At 40.3% G+C, this 12,545-nt stretch overlaps 1 protein-coding gene across 3 annotated transcripts in view; it reads left to right on the top strand.

Moving 5' to 3' along the window:
- AVL9 (AVL9 cell migration associated) overlaps positions 1-10,256 on the top strand; it is a 65,706-nt gene extending 55,450 nt beyond the window's left edge. For 2 of the 3 annotated variants that reach the window (XM_059396606.1, XM_059396605.1), the window contains 3 exons: positions 2,449-2,502; positions 2,981-3,069; positions 5,509-10,256. In XM_059396606.1, coding sequence (XP_059252589.1) covers positions 2,449-2,502; positions 2,981-3,069; positions 5,509-5,624 — 259 coding nt within the window. In that variant the 3' untranslated portion in view covers positions 5,625-10,256. The remainder of the gene's footprint in view (positions 1-2,448; positions 2,503-2,980; positions 3,070-5,508) is intronic. The other variant, XR_009403773.1, reaches the window with a different exon arrangement.
- Positions 10,257-12,545: the final 2,289 nt, after the last annotated feature.

Raw genomic sequence — 12,545 nt, 5'->3', positions numbered from 1 at the left:
TCTGGCACATGGTGATGCTCAGTGAATGATCGTTCTCTCCCTTTCCCTGGATCTGTGCTTTAGCAGAATGGTCAAACAAGATAGAACCTTTGAAGGAAATAGCACTGGTTGAGACTGAGAGGTTATTTTAAAACATGAAGTGTGAAAAGAGTTGGCACTTGAATTCCTAGATGCATGGGCAAACTTAGTTTCCAACTCAAATTCTAAAATCCAGCAAAATTTAATACCTGTTAGAATACTGAATGTTGACAGACTTTATCCATGTAGGCATAAAAGACATTTAAACATGCTGTGAAGTGGGGTCATTATGAAGCAATGTTACCTTGTTTGAATGGAACAGAGTAGAGTCTAAGGAGATCTCTCCATTGATAGAATGTGTACGTAGTATCCCTCCCCTTCTTCGCGGTTTCAGTTGCTCGGGCTCAACCGCAATCCTGAAGCAAATGATCCTTTTCGTGACACGTCATCAGAAGGTCGCTAGTAACCTAACGCTACATCACAGTAAATGCCCTTCACCTCCCTTCATCTCATCACTAGGCATTTTACCATCCCACATCATCACAAGAAGAGGAAGGGTGAGTACAGTGCAGTAAGAACTATTTCCCGAGAGAGAGAGAGAAAGACTACATTCACATAACTTATTATAGAGTATAGCTGTTACTGTTGTATGTTATCATTCGTTACTGTTGTTCATTTCTTGCTTTGCCTAATTTATAAATTAAAGTTTACTGTAGGTATGTATATACAGGAAAAAACATATAGGGTTCAGTACTGTCTGTGGTTTCAGACATTCATTGGGGTCTCAGAATGTGTCCTCCACAGTTAAGGGGGAACTACTGTACATCCTAGGGACTTATTTTCTAAATTACATGATTAAAATGATTTTTTTAGTGATACAAGTATACACTGAATGTTTTCATTTGTATTTTAAACTTATACCTCTTGGTGAGAGTTGGACAAAAATCAGCTTTGTCCTGACTGTTATTTAGGAGCTAGGGTTAACTTAGCTAGACTGGGGATATGATTTAAGTGGTTCTATAAAGACTATTCCCTCTCCCCACACAGAATCCAGATATTTATGTCATAAGTAACTTAGGAAAGCATCTGCAGGGATGAAATATAGCCGGGTTTTAAAGAACATGTCTGTTAAACTTTATATCATCTATCAAGGAAAAATGACTGGGTTCAGGAATGATTTTGGTGAATTTAATTGTCACACTGGGCTATAGCAGAAATCTCTATTGGCATTTGAATGTGGTAAAAACAGAGAATTAAAAGGCAAAAAAGTCTTAATAGTATTAAATGAAAGAGCTTAGAGTTCAAAGTATTCTCCCTCACTAACCACAAGGTCTGTGTTTTAAAGAATGATGAAGAAAAACAGATGTGAGTTTGTTTGCCTGTAGGGTCACTGTCTTTGTTAGACATTGAGAGAGGCTTCTCAGGGTGAAATAAGAATATGGGTATTTATTGACTCCTTTTACAGTACAACTTTGGTCTAGTTGCCTGATTTTATATATGCACACATACACTTCTTCCCTTTTGTACTTTTTTTTTTTTTTTTAATTTATTTGACAGAACAGAGAACATAAGCAGGGGGAACAGTAAAGGGTGAGGAGAAGTGGGCTCCATGCATGGCAGGGAGCCCAGTGCAGGGCTTGATCCCAGGACATTGGGATCATGATCTGAGCTGAAGGCAAACACTAAAATATCTGAGCTACCTTAGGCACACTCCCATTTTGTACATTTTTAAGACCTAATTTTTTTTTTTTTTTTTTAGATTTTATTTATTTATTTGACAGATCACAAGCAGGCAGAGGCAGGCGGGGAGGGGGGCGCGGGGAGTGGAGCAGGCTCCCTGCTAAGCAGAGAGTCTGATGCGGGGCTTGGTCCCAGAAACCTGAGATAATGACCCGAGCTGAAGGCAGAGGCTTAACCCACTGAGCCACCCATGTGCCCCTGAAAGTAGGGATTTTACTGATGTACACAAATCTCCAGATTACCAATAGCATGCATTTTATTTATAAGACGGCCAGAATCAAGGTACAGTCCAATCCATGGTCATGGCCTAAGGTGGTGACTAATCCTAACTATCCTGGGGAGCTTTTTAAAAACACTGATGCTTAAGCCCCAGCCCCAGACCAAATCAATCGGAACATTAGTGTAGCATTAACACAAACCTGTTTCTTACACACACACACACACACACACACACACACCCGCCTAAGAAAAAACACCTATTTTACAAGGGAGGAAATAAGCTCAAAGAGGCTCCCAAGACTGTGAGTAATGATCTGTGCTGAAAGCCCCATTTCCTGCCGTCATGTGCAGAACACCCCCATCCAGCTGAGTCACCCCTGCAAGGTTTACTGATGCTTCCTTGTGACAGCATTGTTTTGCAACTTTATTGGTAAAATTCATAGTCTAATAGTCTCAAACTTTGTTTTACAGCCATCCTTTTCAAGGCCAGTACTCCGTGTCAGACATGAAGTTAAGATTCTCACAGTGAGTATTTAGAAAAGAAAACTAGGAAAATTTTTATGACTGAGTTTATGCCATGTGTTTCATTGCTAATTAGGAATTGTTTTTCTCCACTTGATAGACTTGTGCTTCAAATAGTAACCAAATATGTGCATAACATTCTCTAGCTCAGCAGTGTGTATGTTTCAGAGTGAAAACACTGCTGTTTCATAGAGAATGGTGTGAACTAATAACAGAATTTGCCATTTTTATTCTGGTGGAGTAACTTTAGCAAGTCATAACTGTAGGAAGAATTAACCATGCATCCTTATGGCCTCTTTTTGGTTCGTCTGCACATTATTTTAGTATTTTCTGAAAGTTTACATCCCTAAGGTTACTAAATTAATTGATGCATGATAAGTAATTTAGCTTCTTTTCTCAATAATCCAATTTTGGGGGTGGTTATAGGGTGTGGTATATGTGAATTTTTGTAATATACCTAAAACTTCTTTGCTTTACTTAGTTCTGTTCAAAACAGTGAACGTGGCAAAAAAATTGGAAACGTCATGGTCACAACCAGCCGAAATGTTGTACAAACAGGAAAAGCTGTTGGTAAGACATGCCTTTAGACAGAAACAGATTAGAATCGTAACACATCTCTTCTCTGTACTCAGCGTGTCATTGGTAAAATCATAAAGTTGTAGAGATCTTTATATCATATAATAATACAAGATGGTTGAATAGAAAGGTTTCGTTTTCACCTTATTCCTGAAAATTCTTATGACATCAGATAATATCAGAGTTCAGCAAGTTTTGCCACACCTGATGGAGATACCAATTTTCTGATGTGTTCCCTGTTTTGTTTACAAGGATTCAGCATTTCCTGCAATTTTTTATAAGTAGTAGAGCACCATAATCAAGTAGGCATTAGGAATGCTGTCTTCTAAGGTATTATCATAAAATAAAGGAAATCAGTGAAACTAACAGGTCATTTTTTAAAAGATTAACAGTATTAATAAAACCTTAATAGACTAATAAGAACAGATACAAATTACCAGTGTTGGGAGTGGAAAAGAGGACATCACCCTACATCTTACAGAAATTAAAAGGATTATAGGGAATACTGTGAACAATTTTTTATGCCAGTTTTTTGACAATTTAGATGAAATATGCAAGTTCTTTGAAAGACTCAAATTGCCAAAACTGATTCACTAAGTAATCAACAATTTAAATAGCCCTATATCTCTTAAATAAATTGAATTAAAAATCATGCCACAGGTTTTTTAATTTAATCCAGGCCAAGATGTCATCACTTAACGAATTTTATCAAGTATTAAAGGAATAATACCAATTTTATACAAACTCTTTCAGAAAGTAGTGGATGAGGAGTAGCCCTCCCCAGTTCATTTATTTATTCATTTATTTATTTTAATCAGAGAGTGTGCACGTGCATACAAGCAGGGGAAGTGGCAGGCAGATGGAAAAGCAGGCTCCCCAGTGAGCAAGGAGTCCATGTAAGACTCGATCCCAGGACCTTAGGATCATGACCTGAGCCAAAGGCAGCCACTTAAAATGGCTTAGCCACCCAGGCATCCCTCCCGGTTCTTTTAATGTGGCCAGTATTACCCTGAGAACCGAAGCCAGACAAACGATATTGTGCTATTGTATGCATTCTTCTGCATTTAGCTTTCTTCAGTTAAAATACTTCGCAGTTTGTTCCATATCCATTCTAAAAAAAAGTCTTAATTCCTTTTCTACATTTTTAACTTTTTTTTTTTTTACATAATTTCAAACTGAAATGGTGCAACAGTGTATAAGGAGCTCCCAATTCTCTCAGATTCGCCAGTTATTTACATTTTGCCACATTTGCTTTGTCATATCAATATGTAAAAATAGGAGCCATCTCCTTCCTTAGCTTCTGGGAGAGGACTAACCCTTACTGATCACAGTTCAAAAGCCCTGGACCTCGGAGATCTCTGCAGGCCTCCTAGCTCTAACATTCTGTGTACCTAGAGATACACAGGGTGAATTTCTCTACAGTACATATGTGATACAGACCCATCCCTTTAAATGACATACAGCACATAGCTCCATCAGTGGGTTCATTTCATTAAAGGGAATGGAATCTAATATGTAAGCATTTGTTTCCATACAATACTATGCATTTAATTTCTTTTTATTTTATTTATTTTTTTAAAAGAAAAATTCTCCTTCATTATAAGTGTATGATGTCAATTCTTCATTTTTAGTGATGCTCCTGCTGTTTATGTTCTAAGGCCAGTTCTCTTCCACACTCCTTCTCTCTAAGAATAGTGGGAATATGTGATGCAACTTAAATAATTAAAGCATCAGTTTTGAAGATAAGGTGGTTTTTAAAAAAACATTTATTTATTTGACAGAGAGATAACATAAGTAGGCAGAGCAGCAGGCAGAGGGAGAAGAAGAAGCAGGCTTACCACTGAGCAGGGAGCCCGATGTGGGGCTCCATCCCAGGACTCTGGGATCATGACCTGAGCCAAAGGCAGAGGCTTAACGCACTGAGCCACCCAGGCGCCCCTGGGGATAAGGTTTTTTAAAACAAAACCAACCTGAGGCAGATAGAGCAGTTGACATCTTCATTTATTGCAGTATCGTTTCAGATGACAAAAGCATAGTTCCTGAAAGTAGCCTAACCACTGTTCCCTGTGTAGGTGGCTATCAGTTAGCAACTTGGATTTAAGCTACAGAGAGCACTTGGCTCTCCCAAGTGGTTCTGATGCACAGCCAGGGCTGAGAAACCACTGGCCTAGTATGGTGGGTATTAAGGGAAGGGTCCGCTGACGACCTTCAGAATGGTTAGGAGAGGAGGCTCTTTTCCCGAAGTTACCCAGTTTCCTTCTAGACCATCATAGACAGGGATTGTTTTGAAACTAATAATGTAAATGGTATTTTAACTATTAACATATTGATTTTACAGTAAGTTAACATTCATTGATTAGCATTGGTCTTTCACTGTCTATTAACAAAAGTAAAGACTTTTTTCCTTTTGTTTTTCCCCTCTTCTCCATCCAGGCCAGTCAGTTGGAGGAGCCTTTTCCAGTGCGAAGACAGCTATGTCTTCGTGGCTTTCTACTTTCACCAGTCCCGCCCCCCAAAGTCTCACTGAGCCCCCGGATGGGAAGCCCTGAGCAAGGCGTCCAGAGGCTACTGTCGCTTCCTTAGGTTTAAATGTCTCCCGTCTGTCTGCTGCTCCCAGACTGTTCTCTTCATCGGCCACAGGTCCACAGCAGGGGACCAGGACATCGAACTGTTTACAGGGACGGTTGTCCTCTGTCTAATTGAATGTCGCAGGATGCTGGAAAGATGAAATCGCAGCCATAGCAGGGATGGCTTTCCAGGTTGGGGTTTAAATTGACTACTTTTATTTCAGTCTGAGCCTGATTAAAACACAGTGAAACTTCTAATGAATTTTCAGTTCTGATAGTGTACATTTGTTTACTTTAGACAAGTTTTTACTTATGTAAATTTTGTTCTCTTTTCCTGTTTGAATATCCAGATGGCCACTGTCATTTATATGTGCTAAAATTAAGTTATATTACTATTCTGATTTCTCTCAAGTTGGCCCTAAAATGTGCTTATAAAGTTAAGGGGCCATACAATCCAGCCCTTTGTTATTACTTTGCTGAGTTATATGATGATTTTTTTTTGTTGTTGGTTTTCTGCCCACAAAATATATTTATCAGTTCACTTCCTCCCAGAAACATGAAAACCAGAGGTGGTAGTTCTGAGGATGGAGTGTTTTGTTTCATGTTTTTAATTTATTCTTTCCCAGTCCTAAACACTTGCTCTGAGATGTCAAGGAGTGTCACTGTACTTTCTTCCTCTTCCCAACTGTGCAGGTGGGTGTGCAGAGAAATAGCATGGTGCAATGGTGTTCAAGCAGGTTAATATGAGTGTATTTACAGCGGAGACTCTGGAAGACCTCGGTGTTAGTTCTGTCAACCCTAATTATGTTGCAGTCTTCTACAAGCATTTTTTAACCCACAGTTTGTGCCTTCTGTTTCTTCTTTTGAACCGTTTTCCCTGGGAGTTTACAGATGTACAGGTTTTTCTCTTAGTCTTATTTTTCATACAGCTTTTCAAGGCATTCGGCCTTCCCACTCCCCGATGGAAAATCCTTCTGTAATCAATCCCTACCCCCTTATGAAAGAAAAACAAGATGATCCATAAATATTAAGTAGAAATCTCATCTTTGCTCACATTTAGAAAACCAAGAAAGAGAAGAAAAACACAGCCACAGTTTTCACAAAGGACCTCTGGTTTCACTTTAGATACATGCGTGTGTGTGCTATCTGCTGAAGATATTTACACAACGGGACCTCCTGTATCTCCTGTGCTCAGCTCTCATTTGCTTTTCAAGGGGACTTTGGATGGGTGTTCTCAGGGAGTACTTAATAGGGGACAAACTGCTTGTTCAGTAACCAAGGACACTTGGAAAATACATTGTGAGTATGATCTACATATGATAAGAGTATTGGGAAAACATTTAATTAAGGAGAACACTTGATTATATTTGATTTATCCCTTAAGAATGGGACACCTGGCTGGCTCAGTTGGTAGATCATGTGACTCTTGATCTCAGGGTCATGAGTTCAAGCCCACATTGGATGTGTAGCCTACTTAAAAAAATAAAATCTTTTTTAAAAATTAAGTGTTTACTTAAGTAAATTTTTCTAGAGCATGTGGAATGGACATAGGGATGTAATGCTAAATATCTCTAAATTTTCCAATTTGTGTTTTAACGCAAGTCCAGCAAATCTGAAAGTGTATTTCCATTTGAGACAATAACTCAGAAATTCAGTGATCATCAGTGAAAGGGCTTATGGTGAGAACTCTCTTAATTCCACTTCTGCTGGGAAACAGCCTTCTCAGGAAATACTATTTGAAGAGAAGAAAATAATAGCAAACAAAACCTTAAAAGGTACATTAATCAGTGTTGCACTTAAAGAATTCATTCTAACATCTTGTTTCATGAGGCCACATCATTAGTTGGAGTGTCATAGTGTGGTTGTGCAGTTGGTGTTGGTGTGCAGTTGTTCCCTCTCACCTGCCCAAAGTTCACAGAGCTGAGAGCACCGCGACCGGTGAGCCAGCACACTGCCGGCCCATCCTCCACTTTGGATGGTGTGAGGGCTTAGGGTAAACTCCCATCTCTCACAAAAGCAGGCCAGTCCACATTTTGATACCTCACTGAAATAAAAGTAGTTTAACTTTACTTTAGGATCACTTGTTCCCCATTTTTATATATACTTTTAATGAACTTTCTGTTAATGTTTCTGGTTAAGAGTTCAACTCTTAAGGTGGTTATTTAACTGGCTTTCAACATAAATTGAATATCTCAAAAGATAGAACTTTTGTTGGAGAAGTAGTCAAAAAACCGAACCATATTTCCTTCAGGTTCTGGGAGGCATTGGAGTTTCAGGGAGCATAAGCTAATGTGTTGTTGGCAGGGGTCCGGGGGCAGCCAGCACACTTGATGTCAGGAAGCCTGGCCCTTGTCTCATGAGCCTGCATGCTTGTCCGTTGGATTCCAGGTGTCAGCTAAGTGGCCAACCCCAGAGGCTGTAGCCTCCTTGGCTCTTTGAGCGATGGGAGCCAACCTTAGGCCATCTTTGGACATCTCAGTAGTAAAGGTGGATGTTTCGTTGGGCCATACTTGCTCCAGTGCTTTTCTGTCTAAGAATTGAGTATTTGTAAGTAGGCCTGAGGGAGTTAGGGTCAGCCAAGCTTTTCCAGGCTGTGCCAGGCACATGGACTGCAACTATAACTTGCTGGTGGTCTCACTACCATCTAGGTAAGTCAGGGGAGTGCCGGCAGTAAGTCCCTGGCATTATTTAGTTCCTACTAAGGCATTGTAATGACAGTTTACATAGGGAAGGAAAAGAGTTAAGTCTACCAACCGCCTGTCATGGGCTAAGTGAATAGGAAAAGTTGCATGTCAGAGTGAGTCATAGTTACCTTGAGTATGCATTTGACTCTTGTAACCAGGGTGAGTAGCCTGTCCCCAAATCCACTAGTGATGTGCTAGCGCCCAGGCTCTAAAACAATCTTTGTCTACTTTTTGCTCTAAGAAACAGTGGAAATATACACGGGCAGCGAACCAGAGCAAATGACGTGATTTCCTCAACGTTATCTTGCTTTATGAGTTCTATATTAAGCATTGCTTTTTTTTTTTTTTAAAGAATAATTTACTTTAGAAAGGCAAGGAGAAAGCATATTAGAAGGGAGACAAGTAGACAAGTTAGAAGTTGCAAGGCTGAGAAACAAGTTACTTAAAATCTGAATGAAGGTATTTTTGAGAGCAGTATTTAATGTGCTAAAGGTTATAAGAATTATTTTACAAAGAAGTTAGAATTTTAATCTACTAACTACAGGTTTTTAAATGAAGCTATAACATTATCTCCCTGACCGGCAGGTTTTGTTCTTTCTTTGTTTTGTGGAAGTTACAGCCAGCCAGTGGTTTTCTCCCCCCCCCCCCCCCCGGGCCTCATGATGAGTTGGGGAGCAGTCAGCTCTGTGAGGGGCAGTGAGCTGATCTTGAACTGCATGAACTTTTATCTGTGTCAGCAGTTTGGGGAAGTAGCCTTTTAGAATGGTAGCTGCTAAATATCACCCACGTTTCATTGGGCAGTTGGTTGGGACTCTTGAAATGACATCACCATTTGCATGCTCTGATTCTTTGACCAGAGGTGGCACAGCATTTATGGCCTTTCCACCCAAATCAGTGGTAGCCTCTGAGGCTGACAGGGAGCGCAGTCCCAGCTTCTAGAAGATGATTGTCCTTCCACACGACACGGCATGCCACTAGGAGTTTTTCATTCCAGGTCTTTGGACTTCATGACATTGGAATTGTTTTGTCATAATTTCTAACATTCCATAAATACTTGTCAAGGACAAAGAAAAGGAATGTGGACCTTTATTCTTTTCGTATAAATAACTTTGTACACATAACTTCCTGCTTTCCTATGAAGGGGAAGAAATTAGCTCCTCCCTTGTGTGGTAACTCCAGAATTAAACGATTGTGCACGTAGAGGGATTGAGTATATTTTGTAAAACTCTAATGATTTGTATTTCTGTGCTGTTCTGAACTTTACCTTTTTACTTATATTAATTAAAGATATAGAAACTATATATTTAAATCATGTAAATGGGATACAATTTAGGGGTTTTTTTCCAGTCTTATTTTTCATCAGCTTCTCACATACACATAGTATGCTGCTCAAATTTTTTCGTGTGCAATATAAACATTTGAACATTTCAGTCAGGTACTGAGCCAGAAAAGGTAATTGAAGTTTTTTAAGAAAGCTTCTGAGCTTAGAAAATATTTGTTTTCTTGAAATATTAATTTATAGCTGGAAAAAACGGGATCAAGACTTATATGTTTCAGGCCACTTGGTCATTGTTTCCTAAGTTTAAGAAGCATTTGATTAAGAAGTTGGTGAAGGCATTTAGTGGTCACAAAAACAGTTAAACATTTGAGATTAAAGGCTTCCCACAAACCCTCTCTAAGAAAGTTTAGCTAAGAAATCTTAGAAACTTTTCTGAGAAGGTTTAGCTATGGCACATGTTTTGATCAGAAAAATAGTTCCTCTTTGCTCCAGTAGTTTTTGTAATTTGTACTAGTTCTTTGTTTCTGTTGTCATTTGTTTAAAAAAAATGTTAAAATTATAAATCACGTCTAATCATAGTGAATTGTAAAACTTCTACTGTATCTTTATTTTAAGGAAAAATAAGAATAAAATTATCCTGTTTGTCCTGCATATAGTCAGACTTGGCCTGTCTTTCTAGAAGTGCACTTCATGTTGTCAGTGTGGTCTCTGGCCTGCTTCTCGGTTGGACAGCAGTGCCAGCTTTATGTAAGAAACCAGCACACAGACTGAACCAGAGGACTCGTTGCTCATTTAATGGCTCATTTTAATACTGCTTATGGTGGTTCCTCTGTTTTTAAGGTGATGGCCCCTGTGGGAAGAACCCCTTAGTTTCTCTGGAATGCTATGCACAAAGTACACTTTTTATTATCGCACGATTGGTCACGTGATAATACCTCATCCCACGCTCACTGATAGAAACCCCCAGGGGAATAGAAAATTGTCAAGAGCAGCCTGTTTTCCCACCTGGACTGGTAAGCTTCAAAATAGCCCTTGGCATCTCCACTGAGGGCTCCTGGCATATTTTTGTATGTATTTCCATGTACTGTGATTTTCTTACAGCTGTCCTACAAAAGAGGAGCTTTGTGACACGCTTCACAGAAGCAGAAAAGTTTCTTTGCCCCTGGGGGAAGGTACACTTCCTTGAGTGTGGGGTTAAGTTTAAGGTCCCAGTATTCTATGACAGTGCACCATTAGCACCCCGGAGATGATGAGGTATTTGGGGACAGTGGAGCTGGGCACTGCCGGCATCTCCCCTTTTCCAAGGACCTCTGTCACCTGGCGTCAGGCTCTGCGGTGCTGAGGCGGACAGTTCCCCCTCACCTCCGAGGTCACAACTGCCTTTTTTTTACTCTGATAGGATGGGAGTGGCAGTTATTTAAACTGGTAACATCTAGAACAACTGTGGTTGTGGAGCCAGTTTTTTTTCTGAGGAACAACCCTTCATGGAGGTCTTCTCTGCCTGGGCTTCATCTCCACGAGGTTAGGGAACCGCACATAAACACACTTTGTGTGATTCTGGAGTCTGAAGCTAGGGAATAGGCTGGCGCCAGAGATCAGCATGGTCGTGCTCTTTGCTCTTCTGGTGAACACCTGCGTTTGAACTACTGACGTCCCAACACAACACAAGAACCAAGATTGAGATCATCTCAGTGTATGTGTTTTATCTTTCACTGGACCCAGCCACACTCCTGGAGCACACAGATGTGGACTGAAACTGCTGGAGAATGACGAAAGCCACATGATGAAATACTGATCATTGTTAAAGCCAGGTGATGATTATGTTGGGGTTCATTAGACTGCTCGTTCTGGTTTGGGTTATGACCGCCATCCTGTCCTTTTCCTGCTGCTTCCTGCCCAGGCATTTCTCTTCAGTAGTTGTATGGAATTTAAAGACTTAGGTCAGGCCCACGGCATCAAGGATGTCTGCTAGTCCTCCTCTTACCTTCCATGATTCAGCTACTTGTCCTTGTGCAGCATCTATCTTGAGTTCCTCTTTGTACCCCTAGAGTTAGCTTAGAATAGAAAAGGACAAAAAAGCAGTTTTTGGAGAAGTCAGTTACTCTATCACTAAGTTCTCACTGTTCTTCCAGAGTCTTATGTCTCAGTCCCATCTCCTCCTGCCTCTGCTTCCACATTCCCAGTGGGTTGTGTCTGACCCTTAATTGGTTTCCCTGTTGCCAGTCCTCCCTCCACACCCAGAGACCTAAAACGTGATGGAATTTTTAATTGTTCCATGGTAACCTTCAATGTCTACTTACTGTCTATGGAATGAAGGCCAGATTCCTAAGTGAGGCCCGTAGAGCCTAGAACACGGTAACTGTGCCCTGTTAGCTTCTCCACTGCTCCCCTAGCCTCCGCAAGCCCCCTGGCCAACTGAAACCTTCACTGTGTCTCACTTTCCCACCCCCTAATTGTCAGAGAAGCATTACTGAGAGAACCCACAGTTGAAGGCCCAGCTCCAGCCTCTCTCCCTTAAAGTCTCCCCGGGGCTACTCTGAGTCTCAAACACTCTGGGGCAGCATTTATCGAGCACTACCTGAATAGGTGCTCCCAGGCTTGGAGATTTGCAACTAGTAAAACACTTTTTAAAACAAGAGAAAGGCAACTCAAGTGAAATACATATACAGAAAAGATTAAGAGACATACAGTAAAATAAAACTAAAGCGACCATTCATGTAACCACAACCCACATAAGAAACCGAGTATTAGCACCTAAAAAAAAAAACCCAGCCCGTGTCTCTCCAGTAATAATTCTTCCTCCTCCAGAAGTATTTTGTACTCTCTAGATAATCATTTCTTTATAATTTTACCCCCTCCTTCCTATGTATGTATCCCAAAGAGCATAGTTTGGTTTTGGTTTATTTTTGAACTTGCATAAATAGAATCAACCCTTTTATT

This window comes from Mustela nigripes, chromosome 4 (assembly GCF_022355385.1).
Source record: "Mustela nigripes isolate SB6536 chromosome 4, MUSNIG.SB6536, whole genome shotgun sequence".
Taxonomy (NCBI): Eukaryota; Metazoa; Chordata; class Mammalia; order Carnivora; family Mustelidae; genus Mustela; species Mustela nigripes.
Note: the sequence above shows the minus strand (reverse complement) of the source record. Positions and strands in the feature narration are given on the sequence as shown.